This window comes from Archocentrus centrarchus, unplaced genomic scaffold, assembly GCF_007364275.1.
Source record: "Archocentrus centrarchus isolate MPI-CPG fArcCen1 unplaced genomic scaffold, fArcCen1 scaffold_38_ctg1, whole genome shotgun sequence".
Taxonomy (NCBI): domain Eukaryota; kingdom Metazoa; phylum Chordata; class Actinopteri; order Cichliformes; family Cichlidae; genus Archocentrus; species Archocentrus centrarchus.
The window spans coordinates 3,131,275-3,154,680 of record NW_022060265.1 but is presented as its reverse complement, the minus strand read 5'-3'; the positions used below and the strand labels follow the sequence as shown (position 1 = coordinate 3,154,680).

Here is a 23,406-nt window from a genome sequence, read left to right as displayed (position 1 = left end):
AAATTCTACTGCTCCTCCAAATGCGGTCGATGAATGTGTCCTTCTTTTCCCTGGATTTGAAGGATGGGTCCAGTGGTTCCTTCGTGGCCTACCATATCCCATGATTCTGTCATAGTCCTGCACCGTTTAAGCCAGTGCTTTGGGTTTTTGGGATTGTAATATTCAGTTATTGTTCAAGCCTCCAGGTTGTTTCCTAGTTTAAAGGACATTTGTAGTTAGTTTATTTTACTCTTATGATTACTGGTTCATTTTGTATCTTTTTTTTATAAACCTGTCTTGTCCTGAAGGTGGAATAGTGCATCCTTGTCTGTGTTCCCTACCCGATGCGTGTGAAGAAGAAGAAGAAGAAGAAACAGCCTTTATTGTCCCACAGAGGGGAAATTTGGGTGTAACAGCAGCCGCAGTTATTATAAATATAAATAAAGATATAATAATTCACACTATTAAGAAAAGAATATATATAAAATCAACAAACAATATTAACCTTAATACTACTAATAATAATAACACTATATACAATGTACATGATGTGCCTGTGTGTTGAACCTTAACAGGCCGGACTATTTACAGTATATTATATATTATCCTACATTGTGTAGGTTATTGTGGTTTTTGTTGGGAGCAGTGATGGTTATAAAGTCTTACAGCTGCTGGGAGGAAGGATCTGCGGTAACGCTCCTTTGTGCATTTAGGATGCAGCAGTCTGTCACTGAAGGAGCTCTCCAGCTCAGCAACAGTTTCATGCATGGGATGGGAGACCTTGTCCATCAGTGATGTTATTTTGGTCAGAGTCCTTCTGTCTCCCACCACCTGCACTGAGTCGAGAGGACATCCTAGGACAGAGCTGGCTTTCCTGATGAGCTTGTCTATCCTCTTCCTCTCAGCTGTAGACAAGCTGCTGCTCCAACATACTGCTGCATAGAAGATGGCTGATGCCACCACAGAGTCATAGAAGGTCTTCAGGAGTGTCCCCTGCACTCCAAAAGACCTCAGCCTTCTCAGCAGGTAGAGTCTGCTCTGACCCTTCCTGTAGAGCGCATCAGTGTTATGAGTCCAGTCCAGTTTATTGTTTAGGTGAACACCCAGGTACTTATAAGAGTCCACTATCTCAATGTCCACTCCCTGGATGTTCACCGGTGTCCGTGTGGTGGGTCTGCGCCTGCGGAAATCCACCACCAGCTCCTTGGTTTTAGCGGCGTTGATCAGGAGGTGGTTCCGCTGGCACCAGTCCACAAAGTCCTGAGTCCACTGTCTGTACTCTGAGTCATCCTCACCTGTGATGAGGCCAACTATGGCAGAGTCGTCAGAGAACTTCTGCAGATGGCAGCGTGGGGAGTTGATGGAGAAGTCTGCAGTGTAGAGGGTGAAGAGGAACGGTGCCAGCACAGTTCCCTGTGGGGCCCCCGTACTGCAGACCAGCCTGTCAGAGACACAGCCCTGTGTCCTCACGTACTGTGGGCGGTCAGTGAGGTAGTCCAGTATCCACTCGGAGATGTGGTGGTCCACTCCTGACAGTTCCAGCTTGTCTCTCAGAAGTCCTGGCTGGATGGTGTTAAAAGCACTGGAGAAATCAAAGAACATGATCCTCACAGTGCTTCCAGGCTTCTCCAGGTGGGTCAGAGCTCGGTGCAGGAGGTAGATGATGGCGTCATCCACCCCGATGCCAGTGCTCTCGCTTTCTGTTGTCCAAGAGTTTTGCATTAGGAATTGAATGACTGACCTTGGATTTTTGGATTTTTTGTTTTTGGACAGTGTTAAAGAGATTCTGCATTAAAGCTATTTTGAAGTTCCTTTCCATCTCATGCATCCTGTATTTGGGTCCAACCCTGCCAGCCACACAGCCTAACTCTGACAGTGCAACACAACCAGTATGGAATCACCAGCTGGTATCATTTCATCACCTTTGTCAAGGACTGCTATGTGCATTGCTGGCACTGAGATTATGGACTATGCATGTATTCAGGCCTCCCTAAAGACCCTGCTCTACGGGTGAGGGTGAGCCCTGTCCAGCCCCCATCCATCGCATCCAGTCCACCCTCAGCGTTTCTTCAGTCACCTGCTTCATCTGGTCTGCTGTCTTCGTCTGTGCCATCTGTTCCCTCTGCACCTGCTTCTACTTCTCTTCAGCATTTTCTGCATCCCAGCTTCTGCTTCAGTCTTCGGTGTCTGCTTTGTTGTCCTCCTCACTGGCATCTTCTGCTGCAACTGCATCATCATCAGCTTTTCAGCTGTCATCTGTGCCGTCACCTGCAGCTTCAACTCCTCATCCATCTGAGTCACCTGAGCTTTTCGAGTCACTGGCTTCGTCTGGTCCTGCACCTGCCTCCAAACCATCACGATCTGCATCAACTCCTCATCCTCCTTCAGAGTCTTCTGCACCCTTGGCAGCAGCATTGCCCACTGCCTGAGTCTTTTGAGCAAAATGCTCAGCAGCTCCAGGATTTCAAGTTCCCAGAGTGTGCAGAGTGCTGATAGGTCCTGCTCCGCCTGATTGTCCAGAGTGTCCAGAGTACCCAGAACCGATGGTGCGGCCAAAAAGTTTGAAATTACTAAACTTTTAAGATGTTTTAAGGAGAGAATGTAGATGTGTAAACCGCAAATATTTGCTTAATTGCAAAAATGCTTGCTATACCCAGAGAGAACGCCTGACTCCCAGGACATCCTTTTCAAACCCTCACTGGCTTTTGCCACAGAGGAAGTTAAACACAGATATAATTCACTTACATGATCTGTACCAGTTGATGTTTGCTTTATTTCAGTGTTTCATTTGTTCCTGAGCAAATCGGTTTGGCTGAAATTAAAGTTAAACTTCATAACTAGATAGTTTTATTTGACTTTAATGTGTTTTTAGAGAGTTGTCAGTTCTTGGAAATTATTCTTTGGAAATTAATCTGTATTCCTTGATGTATCTGTGTTGTTTTAACATCTTATTTTCAATTAAGAGCTGGCATTAAATAAACCAAACCACACCAAAAAAAAAAAAAAAGCAAAAGTTGCGCTCGTCTTTTCCACAGCTGTCGCGGTTGCTAGGTGAAAGGAGCTATGCTCTGGTGAGGGCAGGCTACGCAGATATGAAGACTAGACCGTCCAACTTCACAGCCGCACAGTTACGGCCTTTGTGGCCTACTCAGACTGGGTCCTTCAAAGGATGCAGCCTCTGAATTTGGACACAGCTGTTGCGTCCTCACTTTTACCTCAATGCACATTTTTGATTACATTTTGATTGATTATTTTATTTATATCTTCATCTTACACTATAGTGTAAGAGTAGCTGTCAAAGCATTTCCCTGCTAGTTGCACCCTGTGTGACCATGCATGTGACAAATAAACCTTGATTTGATTTGACACTTACAGTGCATGCTAACATGTTAGTGTGCATACATGCATCAAACTGACTGCTTCATGAACATTCATGAAGCAGGCCTGCCATGGGTAAGAACATCGGAAATATTCTGATTCCGGTTCCTGGCTGGTCGATCAGCGCAGCTCTAACTCTAAAATATATTCAGCAAATTATGTATTTTCTCTGTGTGCTGTATCCATGTCTGTCTGTGTTCTCCATTCTCTTCAGTACACCAATGATGGAAGTGGAGAATTTCACCATCTTCATTAAGAACAGCATCCGCTTCCCGATCTTCAACTACACCAAGTACTACACACACTTATAATCAGGACATTAAGGCTTGTTTGGGACAAGTGTTTTTTTCTTAATGTAAATGACAAATTATTATGTCTTGAAAAGCGTTAGGGACACGCACAATCCAATAATGTGAAAACTGGGTGCAGGGCAAAAATGAGCAAACAAGAAAAGGAAGTCTGCACACCATCAAAAAGCTCCTGGATAATAAATATAAATTTAATACAAAAACTTTAATGAGAGTAACATTTTTGGGCTAATAACATTACAGGCAACATGTTTATTTATACACACCCACATCTCAGTAGAGTCATGTGGTTGTGGGTGCCTGTTGATCAAATAAGGAAAAGAGAAAGCAGCATCCAATGAAACATGTGCAGATGATCAACAATCAAGTAGTGAGTCTAAGCAGTGGTATTCTAAAAGTATCAATATACATATGCATATATACATGCATGCAAATAAACAAGACAAGTACTTAAATTATATCATGAAAAGGTATTCATGTATATAATCATCTCAAAGTATAAATATAGAAATGATCAAACAATAATACCATTGCTGAGGCAGATTAGTAGAAAAAAAAACTGTAATTAGTTACCTGCAAATCAGAATAAAAGTGATTGTATATAACTTTTCGATTCTTCCCTTATTAGTTTTTATTATAAAATTGGATTTATATTGGTCCCTCACTCTTGCCATTCCTATTTCATTAGTTTTTTTCTAGTATTTATACAATTTTCCATGACTGTGTTCTCATGCACTGGTTTTTGTAGTTGAGCATTTTACATTAAATATATTAATGTTACCTGTAATGTTGTTATGTCTGAGGGAGGGCAGCTGCAACCCATAACGTTACTCTCATTAAGGTTTTTGTATTAAATTTATATTTATTATCCAGGAGCTTTTTGCCGGTGTGTGAACTTCCTTTTTGTCATGTCCTGGGCCTTTTGCCCAGCGTTTTGAGTTTAGTTCTTATTTCCTGAGTCTGTCTTCCCAGTATGTTTGATTCTTGTTCCCCGTGTCCCTGTCTTCCCCTGTATTTAGGTCTGCGTCTCTGTCCTGAGTCTGTGTGCCGGTTCCCCATGTTAAGTCAGCGTGTACCTTGGTTTGACACTTCTTGATTTATTTTGACAGTCTGGTTTTCCCTGTGCTTCCTCTGTGTTATTAGTTTCATTTGCCTCACCTGCTGTGCCCTGCTGTTTCCTCTTACCCTGATTACCCATTGTGTATTTAAGCCCTCAGTTTCCGTGTGTTCTTTGTCGTGTCTTTGACGTTTTGTGCCCGTGTGTTCCTGTGCTCCCTGTGTCTGCCCTTCGTCTCCCTTCCAGGGTTTTTTGTATTTGTTTTCCTCCCCTACCTAAATAAATACCCTTTTAAGTTATGTCGTTCTCTGGAGTCCTTCGTGTTTGCCCTTCCTCGCCCATTTCCTCCCCGGCCATGACACTTTTCTTAAATTATTGTGTCTTCACACTGTTATTTACTTTAATAAATAAATGTCATATTCAGACTACTAATTCAAAAAGAACGCACTTGTCAGTTCTAACTCCGAATGCACTGAAGCAGGTGTAGGAACCACATGCAAAAGATATTATTGCAGAACATTATCAGCTCTGCATCACAGACAAATGTTACAAATGCAGCATCCAAGTTAAAATGAAAAATTGTGAACAGCTGGAGAGATCAGTTTGACTGAGTGCACTGTAAAGAAGGGAAAAGTGTTCTGCTGTGTTTGCAGGGATGAAACACAATTTGACCTCAGCAAGCGATGTTAACTAGCTACATGTAGCTTTAGGAGCTGTGTAATTCACTATTTCACTCATGGTTCAATATATACTAAAATCATAATGTTAGCTAAGCACCAGACTAGACAACTGTGACCTACTCCAATAGAATCAGTTTCATTAGCTAATTTACAAACTTACAGCTGTTGATTATAACGGTTATGTTAATTTGTCAGAGAAAGGTAGACCGCTGGTTCTCAGTGTGTGTGTGCTGTGGGAGGAGACATGGGGCCATGTAAATACAAAATGCAGTTTTTAAATGATGAGTTCATTTATTAAGGGAAAAAATCCAAACCTACCTACCTATGAAAAGTAAGAGCCCCGTAACCCTAATAACTGGCTGTACCACCCTTGGCAGCAAGAACTGCAATAAAACATAACAGTAACTGGGAATGAGTCTTTCCCATCATTGAGGAATTTTGGCCCACTCTTCTTTGCAGAATTGTTTTAATTCAGTCATATTTGGAGGGTTTTAGAGTATGAAGGTACAGGTTTAAAGGTACAATCACTAATCATTTTTTTAGGCTATTTAATTGAAAAAAGGATATTCATAAATATAAATAAATCAGTGTGCAATTATGCCCTTCAACAAATTGATGTACTCATAAACGTATAATTAATCCATTAAAAATACACAGGACCGGGCACTGGTTTGTGGAAGCTGCCATGTTCCCCCACCATATTTGAATACGGTGGCAGTTCTCCTCACCTTAAACTTCATCTAAAAGTTCAGCATGTCCTCAACAACTCACTTCACTCTTGCTGTCATTTGGTCAGAAGTGAGCTTCCCTGACTCATCACCCTGTATCCAGTTTGTTTCACAAAATTTATCAGCCTCTTCATGAGGACACTTCACACCCAACACTGACAGCTTGGCTCAACAGTGGACTGACAGCCTTCCACAGACAGAGAAAATCTGTGGGGCAGAGCTGGTCCGAACAGTAGCAGAAACACACCAGCCAGCCGACGTGGCATGATGTGTTGCTCACTGAGATCTTTTCTTCACTTCACCTCTTCTTCCACTTCACTTTACTTGACAGGTCCCATTAAAAAATGCATTTTACTTATTTGCTTTGTCTAATATGAAAATTAGTTTGATGATGTGAAATATGCAGGTGTGACCAACATGCAAAAATTGAGAAATCAGGAAGGGCAAATAGTTTGGCTTTATTTCCACTCACACTGAAAATACAAATTTAGAGAAGTTGTTACACGCAACCATCATGCACAGCTGTAGCCATTTAGATATTTATCACATGTACCTCTTATTCATCACACCCATTACTAAAGTCATGTACAAACCACAATATGGTGACATTTTAATACAAGACAAGTAGCTTGCACCTGGCCAAATGAAAGGAGAATTTACTTGTTGTTTAACCCAGAAATGTTTAAACATGACTGTTAGAATGATTGTCATATTTAAGTCTGACATGCTGATGTGTGTTGGCAGAGGGAACTTCCTCTCTAACATCACCCAAGGGTACATCAATAAATGTAACTTCGACATGGTCAACAACACCTACTGCCCTATCTTCAGAGTGGGAGATGTTGTTCGCTATGCACAGCAGAACTTCACTAAACTGGCAAACAAGGTAAAAATGGGGTTTTGGGGTCAAGCCTGTGCCGCCTCTGTATCATAGAGCCTGTCCACATTCATACTTTTGTTAAAGAAATCAAATATTTAGAAAATGCTTGCAGATGTTATATACTCAAGAAAAAAATTACTGTCCAAAGTGGAGGAGTTCAAGTATCTCAGGTCTTGTTCATGAGTGAGGGGAGAGGGCAGCAGGAGATTGACAGACAGATTGGGGCTGTGAGAGATAGCTGAGCATGAAAGCAAAGCTGTCGATTTACCACTCAATCTATGTCCCTACCCTCACCTCTGGTCATTTTACTGATACTGATATTTATACTTCACATATTTTACAAATTTAAACAATTCTATAAAATTTCTAGGAAAAATTCTGTCAAAATACAGATTTTTTTTTTTAACAATCCAAAACTTAATGGCACGCTATAGTGGCAGATAAACTGGATTGATAAGAGATGAGTGAAGAAGGACATGCTCTATAGGAAGTCATGGGAAGTTTCCTGACAACCTCAGCCTATAGTAGCATATCTATGGGATATTTTGAGGTCACCTGATCCAGAGGTAATTATGAGTTTTATCAAAAATGAAAGTTTGAAGCTTTATTTTACAAGTATAGAGCGTGGGTGTCTCTTGAACACAAACTGGGAGCTGGTTCCTCAGGAAAAGAGCCTGGTACCTAATGGGTCTCCCTCCCATTTTACTTTAAGAAACTCTAGAAACCACAAGTAAGCCAGCAGTCTGTGGGCACTGTTTGGTAATGAAATGGTCTTCAAGAGAATTCATAGTTTCTACTGGCAGTGCAAAAAGAAAACAGCCCTTACAGTTCACGGAGAAGCTGCTAATAGGTTGCTAACCCCAGCTACTGCAAAGACCTCTTAGGTCAATTAAACCTAACCAGTGACTGAAAAAAATGTTTGAAAATGTTTAAAAATAGCAGTGGCAGACAGGACCTGGAGTGATTTTACCTCTTATCAATAACCTCTGTATGTAATTCTGTCAGGGAGGAGTGATTGGAATAAAGATCGGCTGGATGTGTGATCTGGACAAGTCAGAAGACCACTGTAACCCCTCATACTCATTCACCCGGCTGGATGCCATGTCCCAGAAGAATGCTGTCTCACCTGGCTACAACTTCAGGTATTCCATTTTTGCTTCCCACAATGCCAAGAAATATGTAGATTCTTTTTACTACAGGTAACATCACACACAGATTCATACAGTGCTATGCCTAAACAGCAAGTCTAACATTCACAAATACACACATCATCTGATGAATGCATCAGGGGCATCTCAGGGTTCAGTGTCTTGCCCGAGGATACTTTAGCATGCAGACTAGAGGGGACTAAATCACCAACCTTCTGAAGAGTAGACAACTTGCTCTACCTCCTGAGCCACAGCTGGGGAGGTAGAGCAGGTCACAGTTGCGATCATAGGAACTGAGTTACCATGAACATAAATGTTGACACCAGCAGTTGGTAAAGGAGGCAGGTTGTTAAGCAGTTTTAAGTTTTTAGACAGCACAAATTACAACCAATGAATGCATGGCCATTAATAAGAGTGTAGGTTTGACTTAGAAGGTGAGGGGATGTCAGTTAGAGTTAAATTAAAGAAAAAACAAGAAGAACTCAAAGAACACCAGCCTCTGCTGCGTCAGCTCACTCTCTGGGCAGTATTTACTTTGAAGGGAATATTATTTATTTTGTACTTTTTTTTTGTACTTTTTTTTTAACGTGCCTTTAGAAGTTATGAGTGCAGGAAAAACAAGGCGTCTGCCTTCTTCGATTTCAAGACACAATGAAATCTGTGCCAGGATCACTCTATAATTGATTTACAGCGCCTGCTATGACTGTACAGTCCTATTCTTGAGTGGCAGGCTCTGTTTTTGTAGATGTAGTTTGTACCTGGCTCTGTGGGTACTGATGCAGCTTTTTGCTTTGTCCGCTCTCAGCGGTCCTCCCAAAGCACCTCTTCTTCCTTTCACTCGTCTGGATGGCTGTCTTGATGGAATTCCATCAATTTCCATTTCATTGTGGTCTGCTGCTACAGTTTACCAGCCTACTGGGTCGATGTTATCTGCTTTCATATCACATTTGCAGACATCTTTGAAGCAATGCACAGGTCTTCCTGCAGGCCTGAAGCCAGTGGCAAGCTCCCCATACGGCATGTCCTTGGGGATGTGGCCATCCTACAGCGCCTGACATGTCCCAGCCAGCGCAAGCACTTCTTGGTCAGTGAGGCAAACGTGTTTGGGATTCCCACTTGGGCCAGGATGATCTTGTTGTTGATCATGGTCTTGCCAGGTGATGCCTAGGAGCCTTCTGAGGCTGCCCAGGTAGAAAGCATTAAGGCAGGATTCTTGATGGGAGTACATTAGTCCATGACTTCCCCCAGAGCAGCATGCCTAACAGCCTGAGGAAAAGTAGAGTAGACAGCATCAACACACAGAGAACTATATTCCATAAAATCTTCTTTCATGCCTCAGTCAAGACTGATGGCATCCCAGAACTCAGAGTAAAGGACTGTTCACAACCAAAATCCACGGTGTAATATTTCTCACACACCTAAAACCTAATGTGTGACATTTATTTCTTGAAATAACATTCATTGCGATATGTGTGTGATCTACATGAGCAATATACATTATCTGCGCAATATCCACTGTATTTGGAATACTTAGTGTGCAATAACTGCTGTTCACAATCTCAATTAACCTGGTACTTTGTAATATATATTTCTTAGAGCACCAGGTAATAAATTCTCATCCTTTTAATACTTTAGTAACCTTTTTATTTTGTCTTTTTATTTTTTAAATCTTGCACTGTTATTTCCTATTTTCTATTTTGTATATATGTATGTATAGCTCTCTCTCTCTCTCTCTCTTGCTCTCTCTTTTTTTACCCATGAGCTCTGCACAAGAATTCCTATGTACCCAAACCTTGTGTGCAAGCATGAATGGCAAATAAAGTCTCTTGAATGTTGAATCTTTCAGCCCATCTTTGTCCAGCCACTGGTAGGTTTTTTGGATATCTGTTGGAGGTACATTCCATGCAGGGGCCTAACCTTCCATAATGGTTCCTGTTCTTTCTCAGATTTCTGCTGCTAAACATGTAATCATTTGTTGCCATATACCTGATGTACTCATGGATCTTGGTTGTTTCATCCAGGATAGTGGTTCTGACACTCACTAGTCCTCAGCCTCCTTCCTTAGCACACAGTCTTAGGGAGCTGGATTTGGGGTGAAACCGACGTTGTGTAGTAAGGAACTTTTTTGTCTTGATGTCAGTGGCTCATATCTCTTCTTTTGGCCAGCTTATTATTACTTTATCATACAACTACACTGGATGTTGTCTGGACTTGGGTGGGACTGGTCCCCTTCTGGGGATCCTTGGGGATCCAGCCCTCAGTTAGCCATTCCTTCTGTCCAGCTCTTCATACTGTAAGTGAGACTCTTTCTTGCATGTCTGCCACTGTCCTGTGGTTGCTGGATCCTGTTCAGGTTGCTGTGGTCTGCTCTTAGATCCACCTGGCCACTGGTATCACATCTTCATCACACCTTTCTGCAGCTCTGATAGCTGGCTAACTTCCCTCTGTTGTACTTTGAGCTTAGCCTCTAGTCGTCTGGAGGGCATGGCCAATCATGTAGCCAAGTATCTAAAGGATCACTGTCGTCATGCTATAGATCAGTTTGGTTTCAGTGATGGTAGATGTAGGGATTGTCCTTAGTGGTGCATTCACTTTGTCTAGTAGACTTTCAGAGGGTACTTCACATAGTCTTGGTAATCAGCCACAGGGGGTCCAGCCTTAGTGCCCACGATCTTATCTTTAGGTCAGCTGCTGTGGCATTCAACCTTCATTCTAACCCAATATCAGTATGTGGGAATGATGATGATTTCACCACATGAATGTTGTGGTTTTTCTGTCTATATAGATTTGCCAAATATTTTAAGATGGAAAATGGGACAGACTACCGCACTCTGGTCAAAGCCTATGCTATCAGGTTTGATGTTCTCGTCAATGGAAATGTGAGTATTTAGTTTAGCGTGTCAGTTCACTATCCATTAAACAAACACAGTACATATTAGTGTTCAAATACATATTATGAATAATGATACAGGGATATAGCCACATGTAATCATTTTTTAAGAATATATTTTTAAATGATATATTTACAGCACTGATTGTTATTAGGTTTTTGTTGTTGTTCTAAATAAAAAGTATAAAACATTTCTTGGACAAAAAAACTGTTCTCCAGGAGGCTGAAACGTACTGATATAAGCTACTCCTCTTCTTTTGAAGGCAGGAAAGTTCAACATGATCCCTACGCTCATTAACATGGTTGCAGCCTTCACATCAGTGGGAGTGGTAAGTGATACTATTATATTTTTGGAATAAGCCCAGGTAAAGTCTACGTTTTAGAAAGAAAAATTTAAAGATTATGGCCAAAAAAATGACATAAAATCCTGGTCCAAGCACTAAAGCTTACACTGATACATTTAGCCCATATGCATTGTGTCCCTAGTCCACAAAAGTATAATTTAAAACTTTCATTACTTGCACAAACCTATCTAAAGTGCCTGGACCTGAATTTTTTTAAGTAATTCTTTTGTGGTCATAGTCTTTCTAATTAATTAATTAATTAATTTTTTATGACAATTCCTTTCCATGAGTGCAGGTCATTTGAGGGAAACCGTTAGCACTCCTGTTATTATCTTTATTTTTAATAAAAAAATTGAAATAATATTTTTGAAATTGCTCTCTTTGCTCCCAGAAACCGAGAAAGTTATCGAATAGCTAAGAGGAAATTTTGTGTGCATTTGAAATTAGAGGAGGGTGCATTAGTGGGATCATTGTCAGCCATGCAAATTTCTGCAACAGTTTGCTATTTTTTCTGACATTAAATTGTTAATTAAATTGCTCAAAATGTGTAATGGAACACTTTTGTAATGGAATGGTTTTACAGGTGGAGGCCACTGACATTTTTCTCTTCTCATCGCTTCTGACTGTTTTTTCACTAGTTTTGTATTTGGCTAGGGTCACTGTCACTACTGGTAGTATGACTGGTAGTAGTACTGGTAGTATGAGGCCCTACAGAGGTTGTACAGGCAGCTCAACTCCTCCAGGATGGTACAACAATATGTGCCATTACCAAAAGGTTTGCTGTCTCTCAGGAGGAGGAGAATCCAGGAGACAAGCAATTACCCTGGGAGAGCTGGACAGGGCCATAGGAGATCCTTAACCCATCAGCAGGACTGATATCTGCTCATTTGTACAAGGAGGAACAGAATGAACACTGGCAAAGCTACAAAATGACACCCAGCAGCCACTGGTGTGAATGTCTCTGACCAAACAATCAGAAACCTGGTCTGAGGAAACAGGCATCCCCCAGTGTGCCCTGTGCTCACTACCCGGCACAGTGGAGCCCAATTGCCATTTGCCATAGAATACCAGAACTGGCAGGTGTGCCACTGATGTCCTGTGTGTTTCACAGATGAGAGTAGGTTCACCCTGAGCACATATTAAAGACATCAAAAAGTCTGGAGAAGTTGTGGAGAATAATATGCTGCCTATAACATCATTCTGGATGACCAGTTTGATGGTGGGTCACTGATGTCCAGGGAGATATATCCATGGAGCGATGCACAGACCACTACAGGCTAGGCAACAGCACCCTGAATGGCATTAGGTATTGAGGCAAAACCCTGAGACCCACTGTCAGACCCTACACTGGTGCACTGGGTCCTGGGTTTCTGCCGGTGCATGACAATGCCCGGCCTCATGTGATCAGAATATGCAGGCAGTTCCTGGAAGATGAAGTAACTCACCTAACCTAAACCCAAAAGAACACCCTTGGGACATTATGTTCTGCTACATTTTTCTGTGTTATTGTAGGGTCTTAACCTTACAATGTAAAGCTCCTCAAGGTGCTTGTTTTTTGTGATTTGGTGCTATATACAGATAAAATTGAATTGAATTGACACCATGGCCCTGTCATATCATTGGGAGCCCTGACATTGTCAGTGGGGGCCATACAAACTACTGAGTACCATTTTGAGTTGCTACAGTGAAATTCGTCATGCATAACCTGATGAATTTAAAAAAAAAAAACATGCTTCTTGCTCCTTACCTGAGGAGCTGCTTTAGTAGGTGGAGAATCAGTGCTCATCAAAAGCAGTGATGCTTCACACAAAATTTGGGTTAGCTTGAAAAAGTTGATGTTTGTTCTGTGCAAGTTTGAGGTCTGTGATGAAATCAGTGTTCAGAATGGGACAGCTAGAGAGCAATCTTAAAATAGTAGCTGTGCTAGAAGATGTCTGGACATGCCCTAGAAAATGACCTCAAACTGTAGATTAGCCACGATTAAACAGGGTAAGGCTTTTGAGTTTTAGTGACCTTACCTCTCAGAACTTTTTGATCACACCTCTTTGAAAAAAAGCAATAAAAAAGAGCAATATGAGTCCCGAGTGTGGACTCTATATTCAATCTGTGACTTATATGAAAAAAAAAACAAAAAAAAAAACAACAGATGAGTATTACTGTACAGATATATAACATTTATTTCAACAAACCTGCCTCTCTATTAGTGGTACTTAATGTGGACCAAAGAGTGGGAACAAGTCACATTTTGGAGGGGCAAAGGGGCCTGCATGTAACTTTTTTATATTATTATGTAGGGCACAGTGCTGTGTGACATTATACTACTCAACTTCCTGAAAGGTGCGGAGCAGTACAAGGCCAAGAAATTTGAAGAGGTAAAATACCTTAATCAAAATTTAATGTGCATGTTGTCTGATATTACTTGTTATGATATTGGTGACATATAAAGTTAAAACATTATTGCACTAAAACACACAAAAAGGGTACCCCCCTCGAAACTGTTCAATAGAATGCAAGCGTGTTTTAAGCAAAGGTTTTAAAAATGAAACCAACCTTGATGCGGAAACCCACAGGAGACGCAGGACCCACATACTTGGGCTCTCGCAGCTCAGGACCCTCTGGCTCAGGTGCTGCTGAAGACACAGCTTCAGACTCAGGCAACATAGGACCCACTACCTCTGGCTCAGGTGGCTGGAGTGGTGCTTGAGGCTCTGGGGACGCAGGGCGCGCAGTCTTCACTGACAACTGGGGGCTGCTCAGGAAGCTCAATTTGCACAGGATGCTCAGGGAGCTAGGACTTGTGCAGGGCTCACAGTCGACTCTGTTGATGACTGGGGCTGCACAGAATTCACAGCTGATTCTAGAGGCTGAAGCCGAGGCTGGGGCCTGACCCCCCTCAACCTGGGAACAGAAATGGGTGCAGGAATGGGGTGGGAGTGGCCAGGGTCCAGCTCATTCTCCTCCGAAACCTCCATTTTATTTAGAATACACTCACAAACATTCTAATTCTATTATTGACCGGCTCAGGAACAGAAAACTAGATTTTATTATAGTCTGCAAAACAAACAAACAAACAAAAAACAACAACAACAAAACGAAACAAAAGTGGAGCAAGAGCGCTGGCCCACAAGACAGGGTAAACCATCTGTATTTCCATTCATGAAGGGATCTCTTAATTGTAGACCTTGACAATTGTAGTCTGGAGTGTTTTTAACTTGGTTTGATGTTGTCAAGGGTTTGTCTTGATCAAGTAAGTATTCTGTAGTCATCCATCCATTCGGCCCCTCTGGTATTGCTGAGGTGATGAATGCATTTTTTTTCATTTCTTTTTTTTTTTTTAAAGAAAGTTTTTCAGCCTAGTTATGGCCTTCTTTACTTGCATCAACATTTCTTTGGACCTTATCTTGAGAGTACCAATAAAAAGCTGCAAAATGCATACTGAAATCAACCAGATGTGGAGCGTGGGGACACATGACAGCTTCACTTTCACACTCAGCTCTCTTCACCAGAACAGACATCCTCTTCACTGTTGATGCTGAACCAATCCGTCTGTTGATCTCCTGGTCCACTCTCACCTCACTTGTGAACAAGACTCAGAGATACTTAAACACCTCCACTTGGGGCAGTAACTCATTCATGACCTGGAGGGGCACTATCCTCTTCCAAATGAGAACCATAGCCTTGTACTTTTCTCATCCTAACCACTTCACAGTGCTGCAAACCACCTAAGTGGGAGCTGGAAATAATTGCTCAATGAAGCCACCAAAGCCACATCATAAAAAAACCAGACCACAGAATCAGATACCCTCCACCCTTTAGCTGTGCCTAGAAATTGGGTCCATAAAAAGTTATGAACAGAATTGTGACAAAGGGCAGCTCTGGCCCAAAAATGAGTCTGACTTTATTAAAAGCAATGCAGACCAAGCTCTTGTCACAGTTGTACAGGGACTAGACAGCCTGCAACAACAGGCTGTAGTACACACTTCCAAAACCCCTCTCACAGATACCCTAAGGTCCACAAGTCCACATAACAAGGTTCAAGTTATATGTTTGTCATTGTATATGCAACAAAGATTTGCACTGACACTTGTATAAAAGTATACTATAGAGAAATAACTATAAAACTGAATTTTAATACACTCACACTCATACAATCAACACTCATACACCTATGAATAGAAAGATAAGATACAGAAATGATGCATAAATACAAGTACAAAAAAAAATCTGACTGTATTTCACATGTAATAGACAAGGCTATTTCACATAGGACAATAACCCTTATTTTCATTTTTTGAATGAGCTCAGTTTAGTGATGGCTCTGGGAAAGAAACCGTTGAACAGTCTTGTAGTGTATATTTTGACAGCCCTGTATCGCTTGCTGGGGGGAATGGTTTAATTGAATTGTTTAACTACCTCAGCGACCTCGCCTCCAGTGATGGGCGAATCATCCCCTTTTGTGGACAGACTTTGCTTCCACTGCAGATGGTACGTCAGTGCCCACTGCCCAACTATGCCATCAGTTGAGGTCACCATAGTCCAATTCCCACCATATACAGTGTGGATAGAAAGCTGCTCCCCCCTCCTGAGTTGCCTGACAGTTTGCCAGAAGACCTCACCAATGGTCACCATCTCTGGGTAGTTACTGAAAATATGAGATTGGGGATACAAGCAGCAAAAGTGAGATTCCTCCAAAGGATGGCTGGAATGTGCCTTAGAGAGGAGTTTGATCAATTGGGATGGGCTTGGAGTAGTTCTATTCCTCCAAAATTGAAAGGAGCCTATTCAGGTGGTTTGGGTATCTGACCGCGATGCCTCCTGACCGCCTCCTAGGTGAAATGTCCTGAGCATGTCCTACCAAGAGAAAGAACAAGATTTTTTTTGTACTTGTCAAGAACACCCTGGAGTAATTCTAACATCTCTTGGCTGACCTACGAATGCCCTGTGTCCCCCTGAAAGAGTTGGAGGAGGTGGCTGAGGAGACGAAGGTCAGGGCCCCTGCAACCCAGATCAGGAAAAGTGGCAGAAAATTGATGAATGAATGGACTGTGGTCCTTGTCATGGAATAATGAGGGAACATGCCTCACCTGGCTATAAAATAGCTTGTCAGTCCAATTACTTTTGAGCCTATGAAATGGCTGCAAATCCTAAACATTAAATGCAACATTTTTATTAAACCCTTGAACTAAACCTGAAAGTCTGCACTTCAATCACATCTTGATTGTTTGAGTTTAGATTTGCTGTGGTGGGGTATGGAGGCAAAATCATGTATGGACCTAACTGTACAACTATCAGTCAACTCCTCTCTGTGGTAGAACAGACTGTAAATGCAACACTGTCATATCATTGTTATGCTTAAATGTTTATTAATCATGTAACATTTACACATCTGCTGCCTGCAGTAAAAAGAAACAGAAGCAACTGGTTAAAAGAGGGTGAGTTGCTTCATACTATAGAATAGAGGAGGTAACAGAGTTGGGTGGTAATTCTCTGCTAGATAAGTTGTTCATGTAAGACTGATTAATTTAACTTTAATCTCCAAAAGGTCCAAAATAAATTGGGATTTTTGTACATTTGTGACTTTGTTTTGTCTCACTAAAACTGAATTTAGGAGGTCTTGACTTACAGTCTCTCTCTCACTCTTTCTCTCTGTAGGTGTCTGACAGCCCATCAAAAAGCAACGGACTGTATCGCTCCCAGCTGTCCCTCAGACAAACCATGACAAAGTCTAATGACTCAGGGGCATTTTCTATTGAACATTACAGCTGAATGGAGAACAAACATGTTTATTTTTTATTATCAAGCAGTACCCAGGTGAAACCCATGTGTTTATGCCGGTGTTAGACAGCATATGTAAAACATATGTAGAACATATACTGAATTATTAATGTGTTGCACTGATTTGATTAGCTACAAACAAGGATAAACACATAAAATTAATAAAATACCAAAGCATGAGTATCTTTGCATGATTATTTAATTGGCATGTGACTGCAGCTCAGGATTTCTGAGGTGGTTTGGCTTTTGAAAAGGAATTAGAACTGACTGTAAGTTTTAACAAGAAAACAATAAATAAGACAATTGGCATGAACTGGTTCACTAGTTTGTTCCTTCTTAGTAACTCTGTTCTGCTCTGATTCATTCTCTCGGTATAATGGAGACTGATTGTGGTTTGGTTTGATGAAAACATACATTATCTGATGTGATTTCCAAGCATTGTTATGGAACGCATTGTCTCCTCCTCCTGCTCCTCCTCCAGCTGGTCTGCTTAGAGGTTGCCACAGTTGATCATCTACCTTCATCCCACCCTATCTCTATCATTGTCTTCTGTCACACCAGCCCTCCACATGTCCTCCTTCACTACATCCATTCTCTTGTCCTCCTGCCTGGCAGCTCCATATTCAACATCCTTAACCAAATATATCCACTATCCCTCCTCTGCACATGCACATCCCCGCAATCACCACAACCTTCAGAGTCTGCTGCTCTGCCATGTCACAAGTCACCACAGCCTCCAGAGGCATCAGAGGCTTCATGTTCTGGAGTGGCTGTGACTCAAGAAGTAGAGCGGGTCACCTGATCGGAAGTTTCGGCGGTTCGATTCCTGGCTGCTCTGGGCTGCATGCCAAAGTATCCTTGGGCAAGATACTGAACCCCAAGTTGCTCTCTGATGCAAGCATTGGAGTGTCAATGTGTGTGTGAATGTTAGACAATAAAAGCACTTAGCTTAGTTACTCATGGAAGTGACTGTGTGAATGGGGTAAATGTAAATGTGTTGTATAAGCGCTTTGAGTAGAAAAGCACTATATAAGAACTAGTCCATTTACGTCAGCTTCAGAGCTTCCAGCTGCAGCTCCACGTCAATTGCTAAAGCCTTCAGCACCTGCTCCTCAGAGGAAAGTAACCCAACCCCCTGAACTTTCCTCTTTGACTCTGGTGCTCTTCTTGTTTTGTTTTGTCCTGGGCTGACTTCCTAAGTTGGTTCCTCTCTGGCCAGCCACTAGAATCCTTCCGATCTGAGTGTCTTCACCTTCTCCTTCACTGCTGGCTTTGCAGCCACCCTCCTGTGTGTCTTTGTAGCCACCGGTGGCACTGTGGTCGACCCCAGTACTATTGGGTCTGTAGTTTGCCTCGTCCCCATTATTTTTGTTTTGGACTGTTTTTCCAACTTTGTGCTGCCAACTTTGGTTTCCTTTCTTGGTTTGTTTTTTGGAATATGTTACTCTTTTGTGTTTGCTATTAAAGCTTTAAGTTATCATTAAGGTCTTTGCCTTATGAGTCCTGCATTGGGGTCCTCTGCCTTGCTTGCCACAGCTACAAACCTGACAGATACTCAAATAGCACATCCTAGATCTGAATGAATGAAATATTCTCATTGAATACTTTGTTCTGTACAAAGTTGAATGTGCTGACAACAAAATCACACAAAAATCATCAATGGAAATCAAATTTATTAACCAATGGAGGCCTGGATTTGGAGTCACACAAAATTAAAGTGGAAAAACACACTACAGGCTGATCCAACTTTGATATAATGTCCTTAAAACAAGTCAAAATTGAGGCTCAGTATTGTGTGTGGCCTCCACGTGCCTGTATGACCTCCCTACAACGCCTGGGCATGTTCCTGATGAGGTGGTGGATGGTCTCCTGAGGGATCTCCTCCCAGACCTGGAACAAAGCATCCGCCAAATCCTGGACAGTCTGTGGTGCAACGTGACGTTGGTGGATGGAGCGAGACATGATGTGCCAGATGTGCTCAATGGGATTCAGGTCTGGGGAACGGGCGGGCCGGTCCATAGCTTCAATGCCTTCATCTTGCAGGAACTGCTGACACACTCCAGCACCATGAGGTCTAGCATTGTCCTGCATTAGGAGGAACCCAGGGCCAACCGCACCAGCATATGGTCTCACAAGGGATCTGAGGATCTCATCTCGGTACCTAATGGCAGTCATGCTACCTCTGGCGAGCACATGGAGGGCTGTGCGGCCCTCCAAAGAAATGCCACCCCACACTATTACTGACCCACTGCCAAATCGGTCATGCTGAAGGATGTTGCAGGCAGCAGATCGCTCTCCACCGCATCTCCAGACTCTGTCACATCTGTCACGTGTGCTCAGTGTGAACCTGCTTTCATCTGTGAAGATCACAGGGCGACAGTGGCCAATTTGCCAATCCTGGTGTTCTCTGGCTAATGCCAAGCGTCCTGCACGGTGTTGGGCTGTGAGCACAACAACCATCTGTGGACGTTGGGCCCTCATACCATCCTCATAGAGTCGGTTTCTAACCGTTTGTGCAGACACATGCACATTTGTGGCCTGCTGGAGGTCATTTTGCAGGGCTCTGGCAGTGCTCCTCCTGTTCCTCCTTGCACAAAGGCAGAGGTAGCAGTCCTGCTGCTGGGTTGTTGCCCTCCTACGGCCTCCTCCACGTCTCCTGGTGTACTGGCCTGTCTCCTGGTAGCACCTCCAGCCTCTGGACACTACGCTGACAGACACAGCAAACCTTCTTGCCACAGCTTGCATTGATGTGCCATCCTGGATGAGCTGCACTACCTGAGCCACTTGTGTGGGTTGTAGAGTCCGTCTCATGCTACCACGAGTGTGAAAACACCACCAACATTCAAAAGTGACCAAAACATCAGCCAGAAAGCAGAGGTACTGAGAAGTGGTCTGTGGTCCCCACCTGCAGAACCACTCCTTTACTGAGTGTGTCTTACTAATTGCCAATAATTTCCACCTGTTGTCTATTCCATTTGCACAACAGCATGTGAAACTGATTGTCAGTCAGTGTTGCTTCCTAAGTGGACAGTTTGATTTCACAGAAGTTTGATTTACTTGGAGTTATATTGTGTTGTTTAAGTGTTCCCTTTATTTTTTTGAGCAGTGTAGTATTTTGTGCCTATTATTGACTTCCTGGTCATTCATGCCAAATGTTCCTTTTAATTCATGCGCTTTGCTTTTAACAAGTTCTTTTTGCTTGAAATGTTCAAATTTTGCAATGATGGGTCGTGGTCAGGTTCCTAATCGGGCTCCGAGTCAGTGAATGCAGTGGAATGAGATGGTATTGACAGTTTCCATAGGGATCTTCAGGGAGAATAACTTGGATATCCTCTCTGCTAATATTGCTAATGCTCTGATTCCTGAATATTTTTCCTCCCCAGTTGTACCGGTTGCTCAATATAACACAGAGGCACAGATGCATCATTTTATATCGTCAACTTCGGATGATGTAGCAGCAGAATGCTGTTTTGCAGACTCTCTGTTTCAATGTGATTTCAATGTGCAGACTTCAAACTATGTACCAGTTTTTAAATCGCGTCGACAGGCCAAGTACAACCAGAGTTATGATCAATATGCCATACCTTTTCCTGTATATTATCCTCACGTTTGCGAGCAGGAGAAGGGCAGAAAGTTCTTGCTAGCAAAAACAAACACACACACAAAAATCACGAAATCTTGTTCCCTATTGGTGGAAAAATGGAGCACAACAGCCAATCACAAAATTATATGGCAATGGATTTGTCTTCTGAACCTTCGCTTGCTAGCTGGGACTTGTTCAACTGATATTCTCAATTCTCTGGCCCCAGTGAAAACACGGGGCCAGAGTTTCCTTCACCCATCCTGCCCCCGGTTTACCCCTTAACTCCCATCACTGAAAGCCAAAGGGCGTCAATTAGAGTGTCTCCATTTAAAAAAAAAAAAAAAAAACTGGTCTCGGTATCCATAAAGATATATACAAATCTCACATATTGCATTATAAGGTCTCAATGACCAAAACCAAATCCGCCTACCTCTTCAGCCTTATTTCCTCAATACCAAGTCCCTGTTTTCACTGCAAATAATACCCCCGCCCACATTTTTTGATTTTTAATTAATATTTTTACATGACTGTAACCTGTAACTCCATTATGTTTTTCAGTGAAAAAAATCAACAAAATCCACGAGCACCTCAAATAAAATCAAAGTTTATTTGTCACATACATGGTCATACAGTGTATAACTAGCAGTGAAATGCTTTAATAGCAGTGAAATACACCAATGTCCTGTTTCTCCTCCTTTCACCCCATCTGAACTTCCCCACTTCTGTCAGCTGCTCTGCGGCTTTCAACTACCAACTCCCTCTGAAATCACTGACCACATCTGGAAATCCAAGCCCTTCACTTGTCTACCTGATCCTCTCCCTACAGTTCTAGTTAAATCATGCCTCTCCATTTTCCTTCCCCTTCATAGCTGCCATCATCTTTGACACTATCTCCCACAACATCCTCCTCTATTGGGATCACCCAAAAACCTTGACTGGTTTTGTTCTTATCTCACAGTTCACACTCAGTTCATTCAGCTTAAGTCTTTCAAATCCCACCCCTCTCATGTAACTTCAGGTATGCCCCAAGGCTCTGTCCTGGAGCCCCTCCTCTTCATCACTTACCTCCTTCCCCTTGGCAATATCTTCCACAAATTCAGCATCCATTTCCATTGCTTCACAGATGACATCCAGCTGTACTTATCCACCAAACCTAACTCTTCCCTCCAACTCTCCTCCCTCACCACATGCTTATCTGAAAACAAATCCTGGTTCACCTCAAATTTTCTTAAACAGTGACAAAACTGAGTTCCTCCTTGTTTCAACAAAATCCATCCTATCCAAAGTCAACAGTTTCTCTCTCACAATTGAAAGCTCCTCAGTTTTCTCTTCCCCTCAGGTTAAGAGTCTGGGTGTCATCCTTGACAGCAATCCTTTCATTCCCATATCAGTAATATTACCGGGTCTGCATATTTCCATCTAGGAAACATAAATCACCACTGTCCCTGCCTCTCCCTGCATACCATCTCCATCCTTCATAGTCTCCTGTATTGATTGTCTCTTCTATTTGGCCTCACTCACAAACCTCTTCAGAAGCTTCAAATGGATCAAAATTCAGCCGTTCGCATTAATACCAAAACCCTCTCATTTCACCACATTACTCCAGTCCTACAGCAACTCCACCGGCTTCCAGTTAAATTCAGAATTCATTTCAAAAATCCTCCTGTATGCAATCGAGACCATCCACAACCTCTTCACATCACCTTCTTGTCCGGCACCCTCTGTTCTTCCTCTTCTCCTCCTCCTCGTGTAAGTCTGCATTTCTGTATCCCTGTTTATTCACGTCATCTTTTTTCCCTAGTCTCCTGTTCCGTGTGTGTTATGTTCAGTTTTGTTTCCCCTTGTACCATAAGTGTCATTCTGTCCACCTGTCCTTCCCAGCTGTCTCGTTATGCCTTGTGTACATATCATCTGTGTTTTCCCTTGTCCTTTACTGTGTCTTCATCAGTGGTTACTCCTCACTGTGTCTCTATGCCCCATGTTTCTCATTAATTTAGTTCTGGCACCTGTTCAGCACAGTGTAGCTGCAGTTTATTATTTCCTGTGTCCTGCGAGTCCTGCATTTTGTGTCCAGCCTCGCCTACCACACAGCATCTCGTGACAGTAGTTAGTGCCATATTCTCAGATTGTATATATTGTCTTCGTCTGTTTTCTGATGCATATAGTTTTACGAGTATCATTTTGGTTTTCTCGATCACATGAATTTTGTGAAGTTTCAGATTAGACAGGATAAGAACGCTGTCTGAAGACTTTTTATCCTACATCATGGCCCACATTTTTTCAGTATTCTTTAATGTATAAAAACCATCTGGTATGTAAGTCTTAAAATGATTGTGAAAGCTTTTTAATTTATTGATCAGAGTTGAAGTGATTTACTGACATGTGCAGTGTAAATGTTTGGACATGTATAAGATAAGAATTTTTTGTCACATGCACAGTACAACGCACAGTGAAATGTATTTTGTAACTGCAGCCAATATTAAGTAGAAAAAAAAGTATAAATAAGAAGAACAAAAATATTCACACTATACATACTATACATAGAATCATAGAATAATAATTTACATTGTGCATAATAGTCCAGTTTAGGTCTCAGAGTGAAGCATACAGCTGACTTGTGGATAAAACCTCTCTCGCTCTCACCCTCAGCCTGCAC

General features: G+C 42.1%; 1 protein-coding gene across 1 annotated transcript in view; it reads left to right on the top strand.

The window, feature by feature from the left end:
- p2rx3b (purinergic receptor P2X, ligand-gated ion channel, 3b) overlaps positions 1-17,158 on the top strand; it is a 33,060-nt gene extending 15,902 nt beyond the window's left edge. Inside the window, exons 6-12 of the mRNA XM_030724634.1 lie at positions 3,572-3,649; positions 6,875-7,016; positions 8,016-8,152; positions 10,944-11,037; positions 11,312-11,377; positions 13,687-13,764; positions 17,045-17,158. Of these exons, the coding sequence (XP_030580494.1) occupies positions 3,572-3,649; positions 6,875-7,016; positions 8,016-8,152; positions 10,944-11,037; positions 11,312-11,377; positions 13,687-13,764; positions 17,045-17,158 (709 nt within the window). The remainder of the gene's footprint in view (positions 1-3,571; positions 3,650-6,874; positions 7,017-8,015; positions 8,153-10,943; positions 11,038-11,311; positions 11,378-13,686; positions 13,765-17,044) is intronic.
- Positions 17,159-23,406: the final 6,248 nt, after the last annotated feature.